Source organism: Anabas testudineus, chromosome 22 (assembly GCF_900324465.2).
Source record: "Anabas testudineus chromosome 22, fAnaTes1.2, whole genome shotgun sequence".
Classification (NCBI taxonomy): Eukaryota; Metazoa; Chordata; class Actinopteri; order Anabantiformes; family Anabantidae; genus Anabas; species Anabas testudineus.
In genome coordinates, this window is record NC_046630.1 from 229,138 (window position 1) to 247,387 (window position 18,250).

Consider the following 18,250-nt stretch of genomic DNA (forward strand, 5'->3'; position numbering starts at 1 on the left):
CCTTAGTAAGTAGTAATTGGACTTTAAGCAATTACTGTTTTAGATTTAGTTCATCAAAGACACATTTTTTCCATTGATGACAATAAAGATTGTTCATTTCTACTCTGCTCCCTGTGTGACGTTAATAAATCTTAAATCTTCTGACGAACTGGAAACTCAATTCCAAAATGGCGCCTCATCCACGTCTATGGCAGCTGCGCACTGAGTGTTTCGTGGCTGTGTACGGAGATCAGATACCATGCGGGAAAGTGCGCATGCCCTAACAGAGTGACGTTGGATCCTCCGCTGTTCCCATTGGCTGCCACAGCTGCAGTACCAGAGCCGATCAGAGTCAGGGCGGCTGCTGCTTCACCTCCTGTGTTTTTTACTTTTATCTGAGTCAAAAACTTTTATCAGACAGATTTGTAAAAGTTTGTCGAAAATCCACACTTGAATTGTCAGTTATATGTAAGTAAAACCGTCGGGTTATGTTTTTGTTGACTGTTTTTTAGCGGTTAGAAGGCTAACGCTGCAGAGCTAATTTTAGCTTTACATTGATTTCACACCCGTAAACATAGAAACGTTACTATCACGTTACTGTGTGTTAACGTTACTTCTACTGTGTAATATTCTATGTAACTAACGTTACTGCGTTTGATTTAAATATGCCAGATTAATATCTGGGACTACGGAGCTGACGTAGGTACCTGTCATCCCCGCGGCTCATCTCATTAACTCTGACCCCGGGTCTGGACATGAACTGACTGACAGAGGACGAACATCAGCTGTGATTTTACCTTCAGACATCAGTCAGACACACGAGTGGACCGGTACAGCATGGGGAACAGTGCTCTAAAGTCTCACCTGGAGACGTCCCAGAAGACTGGTGTGTTTCAGCTGACAGGAAAAGGACTGCAGGAGGTGAGAGCCACCTGTTCATGTTGACGGTTACATAGTGAAGAGATGTAAACTGGTTTTATGACAAACACACGGGTTAGCACTGGTTAAAAAGGGACACAAGTGTGAGACAACTTCACCTGCCGTACTCTTTCCTGGTGTTCGTGTTGTTTCAGTTTCCGGAGGAGCTGCAGAGACTCACCGGTAACCTGAGGACTGTGGATCTGTCCGGGAACAAGATCGAGGTTCTTCCTGCTGGGATTGGGAACTTTCTGCAGCTCAAGAGTCTGACGCTCAACTCCAACAGACTCTGTGAGTGACGCCGGTTTGTTTCTCCATCAGTATAGCACATTGACGTCGTTACAGGCGAGTGAGGAGTCGTCTGCGTTTAACGATCTGTTGATCTGGATCCGTGCACCAGTCACTGTTAGTGGAAACACATATGTTCCACTGATCAGCAGCTGTGATAGAGTCTAGGTTTAGAAAAACCGGAAGACACAACTTAGTGAATCAGGTTCTTAATGTAAATGTTTCTGACCCGATCTGATCTCACAGCGTTTCACAAGCAGAGCTCAGTTCAACACACAGGTAGCCTGTTATGTCACTGTAGGGGCGGCTCTGGCTCAGGAGGTAGAGGATCGGTGGTTAGATTAAATGTCCTTGGGCAACATACTGAACCCCACATTGCCCCCAGTGAGTCAGGTGAGCTACAGCCAGCTCTGCCATAAGTGTGTATGTGTGCAAATGGGTGAATGAGGCGCAGTGTAAAAGCGCTTTGAGAACCAGCACAGTAGAAAAATGCTTTACGAGTGTAGACTATTTACCATTCATAAGACCAAATGCAGCTGAACTTGCGACAACACATAAACCTGTTGTTTACATTCCTCAGCCAGTATTCCCAGTGAGATCGGGAAGCTGAAGAAGCTGGAGACTCTGAGTCTGAATGGGAACCGGATCCAGCAGCTGCCCACCACCCTGGGCCAGCTCAAAACCCTGCGGACCCTCAGTCTGGCAGGGAACCAGATCTCAGAGTTCCCCTCTGGACTGGGGAGTCTGAGGCAGTTGGACCTGCTGGACTTGTCCAGAAACCAGATCCAGAATGTCCCTGCAGAGGTCTCAGAGCTGCAGGCCATCGAGATCAACCTCAACCAGAACCAGGTACCTCACAGAAGTTATCAGAAACCCCAAACAACATCAGGACCTGCATTTATTAAGCGTTTTAAAGTCTCTCCCGGAAATCAATCAAACTCCGACTTGGAGTCGGACAGAAAAGTGATTGACAAAGCCTCCTGGAGACGGAGCAGGACGAGTCGGAGGAAAACGTGACGTCACTGTTTTAGTTTCTCTGACTGAGGTCTGTGGTTTCAGACGGTGGAAAATCTCAAAACCAGTTTCATGTTAATACCAGAAGAACACAGGTGTTAAGATTTTCTGTAGCAGTGCAGGTCCAGGACAGTTTTGTGCAAAAGGATCGTGTAGTCCACATCAGCAGACTCTGGAGTTTGAGCTTCAGAACTGATTATCATAATTATCTGAGACGCTGAGTAAAAACAGGCCCTGGTTCCACAGAACCTGAACTAGAACCAGCCCCAACACCATAACTCAGGATGGGGCTTATCTGGTTTTTACAAGGATGAAGGTTTCAGACACGTTGGTCTTATAAAATGTTTTTTCTCCTGGTCTGGTTCCAGATCTTGGTGTTGTCGGAGGAAGTGTCTCGCTGTCCTCGCCTGAAGGTTCTCCGTCTGGAGGAGAACTGTCTGGAGCTGTCCTCCATCCCCCTGTCCATCCTGTCTGAGTCCCAGGTGTCTCTGCTCTCTGTGGAGGGAAACCTGTTTGAGGTCAAGAAGCTCAGAGACCTGGACGGATACGACAAAGTGAGTCTGCTGCGTTTAGCGTCCCCGGGAGATCAGAGTCACGGCTGAGGGACTGAAACATTCTCAGATTGAAGGAGAAATACAGTTTTATGGTTCCGACTTTGATCTAGGTCCCTAGAGTCCTAATTCTAATCTTAGATACTGTTCTGTTTGTCTCTGTTCTGGTCTCTGATGGTCTGTATTGTTCCCTCCTAAGTACATGGAGCGTTTCACAGCCACAAAGAAGAAGTTTACCTGAAGACCCCCATGGAGTCCAGACCTCAGAATGCTATGTCATGGTGGGGGCTGCTGAGACTGAGACTGCCCCCCTATAGCTGCTTCTTCTTCTGCTGTTAAAAAGAAAAGACTTCACTCAGACATCCTCACAGCGCCCCCCTCTGCAGGACCGAAACAGAGACCTGCTGGAGGTCTGAGGACTTGGACAGATTAGTGACAGACAGGTGAGACAGGTGCATGGACGTTAACTCTATTAAATAATGTTGATTTCATCCTGGATTCATCTGATCAGTGTTTCCACCACATGGTCTAATGCCCTGTTAGTCCTGAATCCTGAATTGCTCCCTGTGAGCTAAACACTGGATCAAGATGAAGTGGGTTTCAGCAGGATGTTTCCTCTGAGTCTGTGAGTCTGATCTGAGGTCAGTTTGTGATTGTGGACCAGCGGGGCAGGGGAAACACGTTGTAGATCACAAAATGAAGGAAGTCCAGTTTGACTTTATTAAACCTTATTAAATCCTTATATTGATCATTTTCTGTCTTCAGGTTTAAACTCGACATTAAACTGTTTAAAACTGTTTCTGCTTCACTTTATGGCCACACACGGTCCAATTTCACAAAGACCTGGACTCTGGTTCAGATCAGACTTTAGATCCACAACTAGCTGGTGCAGCTCTTTAAGTCCGTCTTTAAGGACGATTTCCCTGTTTGTGGTGTCAGTGTGAATGAAGATCAGATCAGATCAGACCAGAGTTCACACCGTTGTAAAGTGTGATGCTGAATAAAGTGAGTGGACACACAGAGGCTGCAGTTTTATTCAAACCTCGTCATGGTGTGAAGAACACAAGACGTGTTTTCACAACATCTCTTCCCAGTAAAAACCATCATCAGGAACATGTCTCCATTTTTGTCCAGTTTCCTCAACGTGTCACAAATAGTTTCACTTCTTCTGCTTGTCGTGTGAAAATTACAGTAAATATTCTGGTAAGTTCCAGCTTATTTTCTGATTCTCAACAACAAACACAAGAACAAACACGAGTCCCAGACCGAGGACCCACTCACTTTGAGGTTTGCTGTTAGTGTTCAACACTAACAATCTGTTTACCACCAACACAAAGTACTGTCAAGTTAGACTCAATCTAAACTTAACTTCCTGTCTCAGGAACATTTATTTCAATAAAATCAATACAAAATAAACATATTAAATAAAACTGAAAGGTAATTTTAAAAACAGAATTTTAAACCAAAAAAAAGAAAGAAAGAAAATAAAATGAAACCAACTAAAAAATGATTAAACTACAAAAAAAAAAAAACAGGAGTCTCTTGCCATGTAAGATTTGCTAATTCAACCTCTTATTGTAAGTGTTGGGATGAGAAATAAACTGAATAGATTTTTCCAAAACAGTATAAAATGGTTCTTATACTTTAATGTGTGAGGAGAAAAACAGAAAAATCACCACTGATGTGAAACGGAGAGCAACAAAAAAAATCAGTTCCATTGACATTTTTATTTTATCTATTGTTTATCCCAATTAATTTTACCATGTAAAAACCATCTGGCACATTTCCATTCACACCCTCCTGCAGGTTTGTAAAGTTTACATGTGATTTAAAGTTTATTTATATCATAAATATTATACTTTTAATTTAAAACTAATACGCAGAAAGAATAAAAATATAACGAATGAAATAAACCACAACTGTTAGAGTGGACAAGAAATGACAATTGTACGTCTTATTTTGAAGGTGATGTCGCACCATTTCCGGTCCGGTCGTGTTTAACGTCCGTAACTTCACCGTTTCTAGAGTTTAAAAGTTTTAACTACTGTGATAAAGTTTCTTTAAGAAAACTCATGATCACATTTTCATCTTTTTCTCCGTTTGTCGTTTTAACTTCGCTGTTTAATTTAATTTAGTTTAGTTTTATCCGCCGGAGTCCGGACCGGTTCCTCCCGTCTCCAGCTTCTCTGCGGTGGAATCCTGGAAATGAGGGAGTGAGGGAAGAGAGCCGAGCCGAACTGAGCCGAACTGAGCCGAACTCACCCGGTTCGTGTAAGAGACGGTTTACAAGAGCCACAGGCTGGAATAAAAAAATGAATCTGATTCTGTGGGTTCTTGTGTTTTTACTGCGGGGCCTGGAAGAGACCTGTGGAAACGGTGAGTGTTTGTTCCGATGAAAAGAAGCTAACATGGCTGCAGCTTTAAGCACAAACCAGCGTTTAGTGGTTCGACTAGCTGATGGTTCCGTTTGTCAGCGTGTTAGAATGGGTCTGCTGTCAAATGTTCAAGGCCGAACTCCATTCGAAAAAAGTTTAGTTTCCAGGTCTAAAGCTTTGCGGCCAGTTAGTCATTGGAAAACAGCCCAAATATCAGTTATTTCATGCCAACTATAACTTAGTTGTTTGTCCGTTCTTATGTTGAAATTACCAGTTTAAAAGTTAAAATCTTAAAGATGTAATGAAATAAGTTGTGAATGGGTTCTTGAATGTTATCCGAAACACCCCGATCCTGAGCCAAAAAATTCCTCGTTTTTTGCATGGAGTTTGGCGTAAGGATTCTCGCTCCCAGATGAACAGAAGTGCAGCGGCTGAGGGCTTCACGCGGTTCGGGTTCGGGTTCTGTGGTGAACCAGTCGATCATATCTGTAGGACACGTCACTGCAGGTTCCTAAACACGCTTCGATAAGAGAAGTCACGACCTTTATTGTGGAAAGTTATTCTCCAGCAGAGTTAAATTCAGGAAGCAGAAAGATGGAAACTGACATTTTCACTCGAGTCGTGAGTTCAGATAAAGCACCTGGACTTTGGGGATCCAGACTGAGACCATGGAGACTGCAACCGCCTCAGACACTAAAAGTGAGTCTTTCACCTCCAGTGTTCAGGTCAGATCAGCCGGTGACAGATCCACATTTACATCAGTGCTGTTTGTCACGTTTCCCTGTCCTCATTCTTACTAACCCCAGACAGAACAGCAGGACCCCCCCCAACCTGAATCCTGACTGCAGAGATGGGATGAAGACCAACATCTTGTAATAACAAACCAATCAGCCTGGACCTCATCGTCCAGTCCAGTCTAATGTCTCTATGTGATGATGTCACATTCTGAGCCGGCAGCTCGGGGTTTGATGCTCAGTGAGGGAAGTGATGTCATCTCTTTTTTCCACCAATGGGACCGTAGTCATAATTGATTTGGATGATGTCATTGCTCCCGGTGATGCCGCATTCACGGCACGTTTTTACTGATGGAGTTCAACATAGTTCTCTTCAGAGGCGAAGATGTTCCAGTAATAACTACAGTAACCATGGAAACGACAGCCACAGTATCCACACTAGGAAGTGACTTGACTTCATGCTTCCTCCTCCTCCAGGTGTGCTGTTTACCAAACACCCGACCAATCAGACAGTGTCCCAGGGGAACACCGTGAGGCTGGGCTGCGCCGTCCAGGGCCTGATGGAGCCTGACATCGTGTGGCTGAAGGACGGAGAGAAACTCTACAGCACCGACCAGATGTTCATCACCCTGGGGGAGCAGCACTGGGAGACGTTTCACAGGTAAGTGAGTACATTTACTCAACTACTGCATGGTACTACAGTTACTGAGAGATGTTACCTCAGTTTTTCCTTTTTACTTTACTTTGTACTTTTTCTCTACTACACAGTGATGTTGGTCTCAGGTTGTTAGTAATTAGTGAAAATGTGTGAAAGAAGTGAAACAAGCCGTGCACAAAGAGATATATTTTCTTCCTGTCCATGAAATCTGGATCAGTTTGAGGAACAGGACTCTACAGATCCTTCTGGTCTATGACAGCTGTGATGTGATTTAAACCTTGGTACGCATCGACTGATATTAAAAAAACGAGCTGACTTCCCCTCATCCTCTGTCTGGGTTAGGGTTTCACAGAGAACAGAATCCAAATCACACACACGATAGAAGAGTTCGTGACGTCAGAGTCTGTGATTCATGTTGTGGATCATTTAAGTTTTATTTTTATATTCTGAGTGACTGAGGAGGAAAATGTGAGCTGGACTTTCCTCATCTCTGATCTGACAGGAATCCAGCAGCTCCCACAAGCTGGGAACAAAATGTCCGGTCCGGCTGCAGGATCAGGATCAGGGGTCTTTACTCTGAGACTGTTTAAACCTGGTCAGTGAAGGCTGAGAAACTGGCCTCAGATCTGTGTGTGTCAGGGAGCAGCAGCTAATCGGCCTAATCCTCAGATTCCTGAAGAGAAACAAATGGTGAAGGTCAGAGAAACAAGGGAAATGTTAGAACCTGATTCTGTCACAGGTCTGAGGTCCACAAAGATCCTGAAAACAGTTTCTGATTCTCAGAGCGAATCTGTGGGAACGTGCAGTTAGACAAGGATCAATACTCCTCTCATACACTTTCACAGACCAGTCTACACTGTGAGATTTGGATCTGATAAACCTGATTCGACATCAGTTTTCATGCATGGACACTTCAGATGGTGAAGGTTTAAATAAATGAATTCTGGTTCCAGTTCAGTTAATAGCTACCGTTCAGGTTCTAAATCTGTTCTTGTTTGCATCTTTTCTTTTTTTAATAGTTCAGGTTTTGGTTTTGGTCAATGTTCTAAAGATGTGTGCGTTCTTGTTTCCAGTGTGAAGTCGGTCCAGCAGCAGGATGCAGGTCAGTACTGGTGTGAGGTGGAGTTCCACGATCTGACGTTCTCCTCTCAACGAGCCTGGATCACAGTGGAAGGTGAGGACGATGAACGCAACCGGGGTCGGTGAACACCACTCTGTGGTTTTCTGCAATGTGCCGAGACCCTGAACACATCACTCCTGTCACCTTCAGGGGTCCCTCACTTTATCCAGGAGCCCCAGGACGTGGCCACTTTCCCCAATGTCCCCTTCAACCTCACCTGTGCTGCAGTTGGCCCCCCCGAGCCTGTGGAGGTGCTTTGGTGGCTGGGGGGCGTCCAGGAGGGAGACCCCAGACTGTCCCCCTCCGTGCTCCAGATCCAAGGTCAGAATCTGCTCATTTAAAGATGCAGTTGTGCAGTCAAACTCACTGCCCAGCTGCATCATGGGAAATGTAGGCTAACCCTAAGTCTGTAGTCTGCAGTTCTGATGTAGACTGTTGCAGTTTTAACCGACCTGATCTTCTGCTGCCGAGGTTTTAAAGTGATCATAGACGATCCAGTCTGAAAAAGTCAATGAGTCGGAACTGATCCAGGATCTGCTTCTGGTCTCACTCTTTATAATATCAAAGGTGAGTCAGACACAGGTGACACTGGATGGATTAGTTTAACCGACAATTTGACACAAGACAAACAACAATGAACAGCTAATGAAGCAGATGCAGGGAGCTGTAGTAGACGTGGTCGAACCAGTCCCACGGAAAAGGGAAACTAAAGGTGAGAGCAGTGCGGCTCAAGCAAAGAAGTCTGCTTGACATGAAGAGATGGTCTACTCAGCCAGACCGATCAAACAGTTCATACCAAAAATATGAAGGCTGTAAAAAACGTTTTAACTCAAGGAAAGGTTTTTATGAACCAGCCAAGTTTTACATGACACACAAAGAGACCTGAGTTTAAACCGACCAGGAGGTTCACGGAGCAAGTGATGGCGTTTAACCCCTAATTTGTGCTAATGTGATAGGAACAAGGTGAAATGTGTGGTGAGCGGGCTACAACGATGGCCCTGGTCTCGCTCGCTGTGAGACTCAAATCAGCAGGAAGGTCCAGTGTAGGATCAGGTTCTCAGAACCAGACCAACCAATCAGAATGAGATGATGCAATGAACACTTACGTATGAAGTGGTCCTCACAAGAATAGCAACACAAGCCCACACACTCTGGCCCAGATCCTGTGGTTCCTCCTGCCTGATGAGGGAGGGATAGCTACAGGTGCTAGCTAAATTCACCTGTAACCAAACTTAGCACAGACAAGTGTCTTGTCTTTAAATTCTTGAGACTTACCCAGCCTCTAACTAACTAACTAACTAACCTAACTAAGTAACTGTACAGACTTGTTAGGAGAAGAATACACATCGTTAGCTAGTTACCGGCTAACAATGTTCCACGTAGCCTCCTTCACGTCATCCGCCTATGGCCGCTGATGTCGACTTCACTAAGTGGGAGGAGCCTGAGATGCGTTGTCCATCTTTAAACGTGGTCTATGATCTGTTCTAGTCTGGTCCTGCTTGGGGTCCTGCTCCTGTGAAGAGTGTGGGGGGTCTTTTACACATCTGACTCTCTCCTGATGTTCTACTCTGCTGTAGAAAGTGAAAGGGGCTGGACTCTACTGGAGCTGGAATAAAGAATCACTGCTGATTCTCCTCTGTCAACACAGACCAAAGACTGTCTACACTTCTACAGGTGTCTAATCAATAACTGTCCGTTTTCAGGTGTGAACAGCAGCGTCAAGTTTTACTGTGAAGCCAAGAACACCAGAGGAATTTCAGTGTCCAGAACTGGGACAGTTCATATTAAAGGTGAGTTTACCTGGTTCACAGGTGTATTGCAAAGCAGGTTTGTACCTGTAATCATGTCTGAGAGCTCACATGTTCAGATCTGTTTGATCAGTGTGTGACAGCCCCTGGACTCTGAGCTCTGATTGGATGATATCTCTTTTGGGGGCGGGGTTTAGTGTTGCCATCAGCTCCAAGTGAACTGCAAGTCCAGAGGATGGTGGACAACAATGTCACATTGTCATGGAAACCAAGATCCACTGGTCACTCTAAACTGTCTCGCTGCATCATCCAGGTAACACACACACACACACACGCAAGGTTCTGGCTGTAAAACCAGGACTGAAATGTCCTCCCAGTGACAGAATTGCCCCCCCTCCCCCTCAGGTGTCGAGGCAGTCTACCCAAAAGTTGGACCTCCCTCATCAGGAAGTTCTGGTTCCTCCTCACATCCAGGTTCTGTCCGGTCTGAGGAGTTACTCCAACTACAGTGTGAGGGTTGCATGCGTGAACGAGGTGGGGGCGTCGCCTTTTTCCCCCTGGTTGCAGTTTCAGACACCTGAGTCAGGTGAGCTGGTAGGTCTGACTGAAGCCTGTGTGGGAACATGATACACCTTTGGTTAAGTTGTGTTTTCTGTATGAACCCTGCAAGAACCAGAATCATTTTCTGTTCAGATGTGTGTCTACAGCTGGTTCCTAGACTCTCTGACCCACTACAGGTGGCGGTCAAATCATGAAGTCATTAAACACAGAGTCATGTTAAAGCGAGGGAAGTTCACAGGTCACTGTGACATCATGTATGTCCTATAGTCAGAAACAGCTGGAGGAAAGTGTTTTAGATCGAGAGTCTGAACCCACAAACTAACGTGTGTCAGTACGACACTTGTTCCTGTCGTGTTTCTACGTCCTGGTCAGTTTACAGAAAAATCTTGGCCTTTGATTTATTTCTGTTAAACTGTGAAGACGTCGAACGTCAGTGAGTCACACGAGCTGGAGAAACAGATTCAAACCTCAAATGCAGAAGGTGACGCAGCTCATTCACCGCTGTATGGAGCACGCAGGAGGAACGACGACGTGACACAAAACATTCATAGCAGAAATCAATTGTGTTTACAGCACATCAGTAGTAGAACCAGTTCCATGATTAGAAACTACGCTTTATGTTTCTAACTCCGGTTTCCTGAAGGAAAGATGCACGATCACAACAGGAGGGTGGTTTTTAACTTTCTGATGAACACCCCCTCGCTTCGGACTATTACCTGCAGTGTTCACACTTGGGCTCACTCTGACATTATGCAGACTTTGTCCGGGTAATTCTCAAGCTGAATAACTCATTTTCTGAAGAGACTCTGCTGCCTGCTGGTTTCCTGTTTCCTCTGAGCTGAACTCTGAGGCTGTTCACTTGTTTGTTGGTTTGTTGTGTGTATTTGTTTTGTTTGGGTGACCCAGCTGGACGTTATCCAGCGGATTCCAGTCCCCTCTGTACAATCAGCTTTTGTCTGTGGCCTCAATCCATATGAAAGACTGCAGACAACACAGCGCCACCTGCAGGCAGCAGACAGTGACCTCAGACCAGCCTGAGTGCTGCGTCTTCAGACATTTATCAGAATTGTTGGTCTGTTCAGAGTCTCTGCAGGAGGGAGAAGAGCTGCTGTTGTGAAGGAAGGTGAGGGGGGTCAAAGACTGCTGCAGCTGCAGTCTGGGGAGTGAACTGAGCAAACCAAAGTGACCACTTTTTTATAGTGAAGGAAATTCTAAACGATCAAACTAAACGAATGACTAAAAAAACCTTAAATAAGACTGTAAGGAGAATCCCAAAAATTAAACCAAAAAATTATCATCCATTAGTCAGGAGGTGGTATTTGTACCTGTGTTGTGCAGCGATAAAACCTGTTCACAGAAACATAACTGTGTGTGTGTGTGTGCGCGCGCGCAGTGCCCTCAACACCTCCCAGGAATCTGACCTTTGACCTCTTGGAGCAGCATCTGTCTCTAAACTGGGCAAAGCTTCAGGACAACGAGCTTCAGGGGAAACTGTTGGCCTACAAGGTGCAGTGGACTCTGGGAGGAGAACCACAGGTGAGACGTATTCAGCCCTGTTAATGGTTGGACAGGTGAGGAAATCTCATTTAACAACACAACTACAGAAGTAGTCCAACTCTACTTTATTGTCCATTCTACCACATGTCGAGTTCATGTACATGCAGAGAATTAAAACCGCAGTTCCTCTCATACCCCTGGCGAATGTGAGAGAGAGAGAGAGAGAGAGAGAGATACAAAAAAGTCGAAAAAATACTTCAAATATACAATAAAAATGTTACAATACACAAACATGCTACAGAAGAGCTGAACAAAGAACAACCACAACTCAGCTGAGCTCTGTGTTACTGAGGAACATAACTGTGACATGTATGTTCCTGTGTTCAGGAGCCGTTGCTGTTTAAAGAGAACTCGGCGCAGCTTTCAGGAGCAGGGCGTTTCTTTAACGCCTCCTTCCAGGTCTCAGCCTGCACCTCGGTGGGCTGTGGACCCTGGAGCCCCCCCGTGCTGGTGCTGCCGTCCTCAGGTAGAAAACACCTCAGCACTGTTTGTCCGTTCTAAATTTTCTGGGTCTTCAGGCCAGACTCCGACCTGTTTCCATATTGTTGAATAACTCGTGACTGATTGATGATCTGATTGACGGATCATTAGCCGATTGTCTCCCCGTTGGTCCCTCAGTGGAGGTCCAGGTCCAGCGGAGCCACATGTGGGTCGGTCTGATGCTCGGTGTGCTGGTGGCCACTGTTGTCGGGCTGCTGCTCACCGTCCTCGCTCGCCGCAGAGGAAAAGAGACACGGTTTGGGTATGAAACTATGCTGAAAATGGTTCCTAACAGAAGCAGTTTTATTTCTCCTGTTTCTCTCCGTTTAACAAATTATATTTGTAAAAGATCTTTAAAATAAAACTAAAATTTTAAAATCCACCTTTGCCTGAACTTGATACAGTAAAGATTTAAACTCACAGAATTTAAGCTGGTTTCTACAAAATATTCCACAACAGCATCCTGGAACTGGCTTGGTGTAAAAGGAACCAGGATTTGCAGACACTGAGCACCAGAGAGAAAGAGGCGTGTTGAGGAGGACTGACGCTGTTGGTTTGGATCAAATGAGTTTGATGAATAAACATCTGATCTGGACTCTGTGTTTCTGTCCTCAGTTCGGTCTTTAAGCCTCCAGGTCCCGAGAGCTCAGTCTCCTTCACGGCGGCTCGATCCTTCAACAGAGGCGGTGCAGAGATGAAAGAGTCGACACGTGAGTCTAAACAACACATGTCGTCAGCTCAGACTTTGTCCTGCAAATATGTTTAATGTCACTGATCGTTTTGATTCTGTGTGTGCGTCTCCAGTGGACTGTCTCGGGATCAGCGATGACCTGAAGGACAAACTGCAGGACGTCCTGATTCCGGAGAGACTCATCACACTGGGACACATGCTGGGGAAAGGTAACACAACAACATGTTAACAGGCACAGTCTTGGAGTCGTTTGTGTCGTCACATTAACACACACACACCAGTATTACTAACGTGTTAATGTAACATAATGACATGAGTCTTTGCTGAGGTCACAAAACTAAAAGTTGAATAGAAGTAAAAAAGAATGAAAATACTTGTACTAACTGGTACTTACTGAATATTTTCACATTGTTCATTTACTTCAACTCCAGAATTTTAGCTTTGCAGTTTCACACACATTTTTTCAATCTGGTGTAAAGAAATTTCAAGTCAACTCTGAGAGTAAATGAATTTGAAATGTGTCATTAACATGTGCATTTACCTGAGCAGGTGAGTTTGGCTCAGTGCGTGAGGCCTACCTGAAGATGGAGGACTCGTCTGTGCACAAAGTGGCCGTCAAAGTGCTGAAATGTGAGTCGGACGTTTCTCCTTCTTTGACTGAATTGATGGTCGGGAAACATCCATCATCATCATCATCAGGTCCACAGAGTCTTGGGTTCAACTCGCTCGTTGAGTCTTTTTGGACCAAATGAAATAAAAGGGGGGTGGGGGAGGCCAGAGACTCAGTGGGAGGGAGGGACTCTAGACCTGGATCAGGGAGCTCAGGTAGGTTTAGGGTTACCACTCTGAATCAGGTGAATCCAGACCCCCCCAATGCCCAATTAAACTCAGAACAGTCTAGAAAACCTTCCTAGATATAGAGGACAGGTGGCCGCCGACCCTGAGCCTGGTTCTGCTGGACTATATTTTATATTTTTGTGTGTGTGTTCTGCAGCTGATGTCACCTCATCAGGTGACATTGAGCAGTGTCTGAAGGAGGCGGCCTACATGAAGGACTTCCACCACCCCAATGTCATCCAGCTCATCGGTAACACACACACATAAACATACAGGTTAGCCTGGGGTCATATGTCGAAACCTTTCATTGACAGTCCTTCCCATCCAATAGGAGTAAGTCTTCACCGGCGTCCCGGTCAGCGCCTGCCGATCCCAATGGTGGTTCTTCCATTCATGAAACACGGAGACCTGCACACGTTTCTGCTGTTGTCGCGGCTTGGGGAGCAGCCATTTGTACGACTCATGGCTAACTCAGAGTTTCCTGTCAGAACCTGTTTTGGTTCTAGTTCCTGTGTGACATGTCTGGTCCTGACAGGTAGATATATAACACAGCATTTCCCCCTGTCCCCCACCAGGACCTGTCCCTGCAGACCCTGGTCCAGTTCATGTTGGACATCTCTCGAGGCATGGAGTATCTGAGCAGCAGGAACATCATCCACAGGGACCTGGCTGCCAGAAACTGCATGTCAGTATGAGAACCAGTGTCACCAGACATTTGAACATAAAGAAAAAATACTCGTAAATGGTTCTCGTAAACCCGAGCGCCCCCAGTATCGGGGACAGCTGCGCATGTGGCCACAAAGACCATTTAAAGGTCTCAGCTTGTGTATGACATGCCGTTTGTACTGGTAGCTTGGACGTGACCATTTTGCTGGCATGTTGCATTTGCGTGTTTTTGTTGTTTACTAATTTACTTGCTTGGTGTTGTGTTTCTTAAAAAGGTAGAAATTGTTGTTTTGGGCTTATAGTTGAGCTCCTCAGGTTTACACGGGTCTAGGTTGCATCATGTTTAGTGGGGGCGCTCGGGTTGATCAGGTTAACACAGAGTTAAACTGACATGAAATCTGTTGTTCAGGCTGAACGAGGACATGAGCGTGTGCGTCGCAGACTTCGGACTCTCCAAGAAGATCTACAGTGGAGATTATTACAGACAGGGCTCCGTCTCCAAGCTGCCTGTGAAGTGGATCGCTCTGGAGAGTCTGGCAGACAACGTGTACACCACCCAGAGTGATGTGGTACGACACACTCAACAGCTCGGATTAAAATACAAAAACATCAAATCTTGGTTTGAAAATGTGTCTCAGCTGTGGTTTAGCAACCGTGATTACGGCTGTCTCCCTCTCTGTCGTGTACAGTCACCATGGTTACAGCTCAAACTCTTGTTTGTTTCTGACTGATGCGTTTTATTCTGATGTGTGTCAGTGGGCGTTCGGTGTGACCATGTGGGAGGTGATGACTCGTGGTCAGACTCCGTACCCTGGTGTGGAGAACTCTGAGATCTACGAGTACCTGATCAAAGGAGAGCGACTGAAGAAACCTCTGGACTGCAGGGACGACGTGTGAGTGTGTTTGTGAGTGTGTCATCTACTTCTGTGGCATGTCTGCAGCCTCATGTCTTCTTCTGTGGTTTTCAGATACGAGCTCATGCACAGCTGCTGGAGTCCGGTTCCTAAATGCCGTCCAAGTTTCCAACATCTGGTCTCACAGCTGGAGGCGCTGTGGGTCAGCGTGTCCCCCACCCCCCTTCTGAAGGAGCCATTGCTCTATGTGAACCTGGATGGGGAGGAGCGGGAAGTGTGCAGGGACGGGGTAGGAGCAGCAATGGCCCCAGGGCCAGAGGAGCAGACAGTGGCAGCAGCATCGAGCTGGAGTGTCCCCTGGCAGCGGCGAGGGGAGGATGAGGAGCAGGACTGGCTGATGGTGGGGTCGGGGGCTGCGCTAGCCATTGGAGGAGACTACAGGTACATCATTGGCCCCTGTGGAGGCCTTGAGGAGGAGGGGGAGGAGGGGGAGGAGGTGGGAGGGGGCGCCGGGAGGAGACACACTTTACAGGAGGAGATGAGGGACGAAGACGATGATGTTATCATTAATGTCTGACAGACTGACCAATCACAGATCTCCTCCTCCTCAGAGCTCGTTAGAGACGCTAGTTTTATGGCCCTGATCTGCAGGTGGGTGGAGACAACACTGAGCTGTGAGGAACTGAGTCACTGCTGCAGAAAGTAATCTGATTACATGGTTGTATGTCATATACATTAAGAGCTGTGATCCCTCCAGTAATACAGTGATGGTTCTGGTTCTGATCTTGGTACTAACCCAGTCACTTGTTAACTAAATGATCGCCTGGGAACTTGTTATCGACGCATCGTTTCTTCTAGTCTAGATAATGTTTTAGTCTGGGACCAGATCCTGACTGTTTCTCTTGGGATCGTCTCCCTCGTACACAGGTGAAGAAAGGATTTATCGTCATCATCGTCACCTCCTGTGAACTGTGCTGGGGCAGCAGGTATAGAGGAACTTACTTCAGACCATGTACAGATCTGTACTCACATCTCAACTCTTTGTCATTTAACACCCATGTCCTAAAAGTGGGAATATTCCTTTAACCAGTGAGCCAGACTGTATCATTTCTGTAGTGACATTTGTCTGAATATGCTATTTCTATAGATCTTACATAACACCCGGATCTCTGCTAACCAAACCTCATTTGGAATTTGGAGTAATTAAGACAGAGCTATTTCAGGTTAACGTGATGATTGAATTATTTCATCTTCACCTCATGAACCAGTAAAAACCTGACACTGGATCAAACTGGAACCTGAACGTGTTTAATAGTGAACGTTAACTCAACACCTGGATTATTATGACAGCTTGATGATGGCCAGGAGCTTTGTCCCACAAATTCTGGTCTTCATTATAAAAACACATGGTAACAAATAAAGCTGGTCTGTCCAGACTGAGACTATGTGGCTGATGTGGCTGAAAGCTCAGGGAAAGAAAACGGTGTCAATGGACCTTTACTGTCAAACTGCTGCTGGAAGTTTCTGGTTCAGATGTTCATAGACAACAATATTTTAGTTAAATTTAACTTTATTCAGCTTCACTGACTTTGTTTTAATGTTCTCAGAAACATGAGTCAGGTTTAACATGAATAGAGCGAAGCTGCACCACAGGTCAGTTTGCTGTTGTAACTGAGAAAATTGATCTGCTGCCATGTCTTTTATTTCTATTTTCATCAATAACTGGCACGAGCAAAGAAACAAAAACAGAACGTCCGTCTTCTTGTCAAATTCACAGAAACAAAGAACATGAAGAATAAATGAACACAGAAATCTGAAAAACAAACTGTTTCTCAGCTTCATCAAAGGCATTAACAGAATAATAAATCTGTCCTTTAACAAATCTGATTGATTAAATGTCTCTAGTAGATCTGATTAAACCATTACAATAAATGATGTTTCTACAGAATTTACACTGGATTAATAGCAGATTAAAGGAAATGTCAGATTCACGTTCTACAGTAAGAAACAAAGAGAATAAATAGAAACACGGAGATGTCACCGTGAAGCACATTTCCCTACTCTGAGGATTACAGTGAGAATATGTAACTGGATTTTAAACAAAGTCATGAAATCAACACGTTTCTGTTCAACAGCCGCTGATGTTCTACAACTGTCTGGTTAATGGAGAAAATTAAATCTGTCATATTTGTCAGTTTCAGTAGAGTGACTGGGAAAAAAAAGCTTCTATCATGATGTAACTTTAAAAATGTGATTTTCTTTTTGGACAGAAACATCTAAAAATATTGAAATGAGTATGAAAAATCAGCCTGACTGATGCTGTAAACTATTTAGGTGCTTTATAAAAACCTCTAACGTGGCTGCAGCAGCCGGTGTGAATCACTTTTCACTGAATTTTTCTCTACGTAACACGTTTCATATGTTGATGAACTAGAAATGTTTAATTCTGTGTTTTTTTGCTACTGAACTTGAAATGAATCCGTTTAAACGTTGGTTGTGTTGATTCCTGCTCATCATGTCAGGAAATGAAGGGACGATGTGTTTTATTTGTATTTGTACAGGGTGTTAAAATGTCTCCCAGTTCATTATGTCCTCACCAGAGTCTGAATGAATAAAGTTTCATTTCACTTATTTCTCTCTAGTTTCATGTTCTAGTGTAGTAAATGAGTAAATGTACCTTGTTTCATTTGACGTCAGTATATTTTTAAAGCAGAATTTATTCATTTCTACAGTTAAGATAAAAGACTGTGCCTCACATTCACACAATCACACAATCTTCTGGGACATTGAGGTCAAATTACTTGACTGATAAACTGGGTCAACATGGCTCAAGCTTTTGAACTTTTACCGGTTTCACCGCAGATCTGATCCATTTGCAATGAAATGTGAAGAAGCTGTGAGTTTACGTGGTTGATTGACGATTTCCTCCAGGTGTTTTTGTTCTGAAGCGGACAGGTATCCGAGCTAACGGAACTAACTCCTCACTAGCTGCTCGCCCGTGGATGTTAGCTCTTAGCCGTGTGTTAGCCTGGGGAGCTAACTGGGAAACCGTTCTCTGGAAGGTTCTGTGTTTCTCTATCCGCAGCCAGAGAGAGGCAACACACAGTGAATAATAACGCACCCAAACAACATACATGTTAAAACTAACATACGATTCAAACAACTGTGAAAACACTGTGTACCATCAGTTTGTCTGGCAGCACACACATAACATCCCAT

General features: G+C 45.0%; 2 protein-coding genes across 4 annotated transcripts; both read left to right on the forward strand.

The window, feature by feature from the left end:
- Positions 1-306: 306 nt before the first annotated feature.
- lrrc57 (leucine rich repeat containing 57) lies at positions 307-3,547 on the forward strand. The gene is made up of 6 exons (XM_026340573.1): positions 307-447; positions 652-900; positions 1,053-1,188; positions 1,766-2,034; positions 2,568-2,753; positions 2,950-3,547. Exons 2-6 carry the CDS (start codon positions 817-819, stop codon positions 2,989-2,991), a joined length of 717 nt encoding a protein of 238 aa, XP_026196358.1. The 5' UTR covers positions 307-447; positions 652-816; the 3' UTR covers positions 2,992-3,547.
- A 1,178-nt stretch (positions 3,548-4,725) lies between these two features.
- Positions 4,726-17,662, forward strand: tyro3 (TYRO3 protein tyrosine kinase). 3 transcript variants are annotated; one of them, XM_026339233.1, is made up of 20 exons: positions 5,050-5,126; positions 5,512-5,824; positions 5,932-6,520; positions 7,591-7,691; positions 7,788-7,958; positions 9,341-9,427; positions 9,583-9,698; positions 9,791-9,971; positions 11,340-11,482; positions 11,831-11,969; positions 12,122-12,245; positions 12,599-12,693; positions 12,788-12,883; positions 13,224-13,304; positions 13,669-13,761; positions 13,843-13,964; positions 14,087-14,196; positions 14,587-14,746; positions 14,934-15,070; positions 15,146-15,608. In XM_026339233.1, the coding sequence occupies exons 3-20, from the start codon at positions 6,318-6,320 to the stop codon at positions 15,606-15,608; spliced, it is 2,622 nt and encodes an 873-aa protein (XP_026195018.1). In that variant the 5' UTR covers positions 5,050-5,126; positions 5,512-5,824; positions 5,932-6,317. The 3 variants fall into 3 exon arrangements, with proteins under 3 accessions (XP_026195016.1, XP_026195018.1, XP_026195017.1); XM_026339231.1 differs by lacking the exon at positions 5,512-5,824 and having other exon boundaries at positions 4,726-5,126; positions 6,337-6,520; positions 15,146-17,662; XM_026339232.1 differs by having other exon boundaries at positions 5,512-6,520.
- Positions 17,663-18,250: the final 588 nt, after the last annotated feature.

What these genes read in the sequence shown, in the direction of transcription:
- lrrc57 (XM_026340573.1), top strand. Translation starts at nt 817, where the DNA reads ATGGGGAACAGTGCTCTAAAGTCTCACCTGGAGACGTCCCAGAAGACT. An exon ending in GCTCAACTCCAACAGACTCT is followed by an intron (nt 1,189 to 1,765) that starts GTGAGTGACGCC and finishes TACATTCCTCAG; the next exon opens with CCAGTATTCCCAGTGAGATC. An exon ending in ACCTGGACGGATACGACAAA is followed by an intron (nt 2,754 to 2,949) that starts GTGAGTCTGCTG and finishes TTCCCTCCTAAG; the next exon opens with TACATGGAGCGTTTCACAGC.
- tyro3 (XM_026339231.1), top strand. Translation starts at nt 5,063, where the DNA reads ATGAATCTGATTCTGTGGGTTCTTGTGTTTTTACTGCGGGGCCTGGAA. An exon ending in GGAAAAGAGACACGGTTTGG is followed by an intron (nt 12,246 to 12,598) that starts GTATGAAACTAT and finishes TTCTGTCCTCAG; the next exon opens with TTCGGTCTTTAAGCCTCCAG. An exon ending in CAATGTCATCCAGCTCATCG is followed by an intron (nt 13,762 to 13,842) that starts GTAACACACACA and finishes CCCATCCAATAG; the next exon opens with GAGTAAGTCTTCACCGGCGT.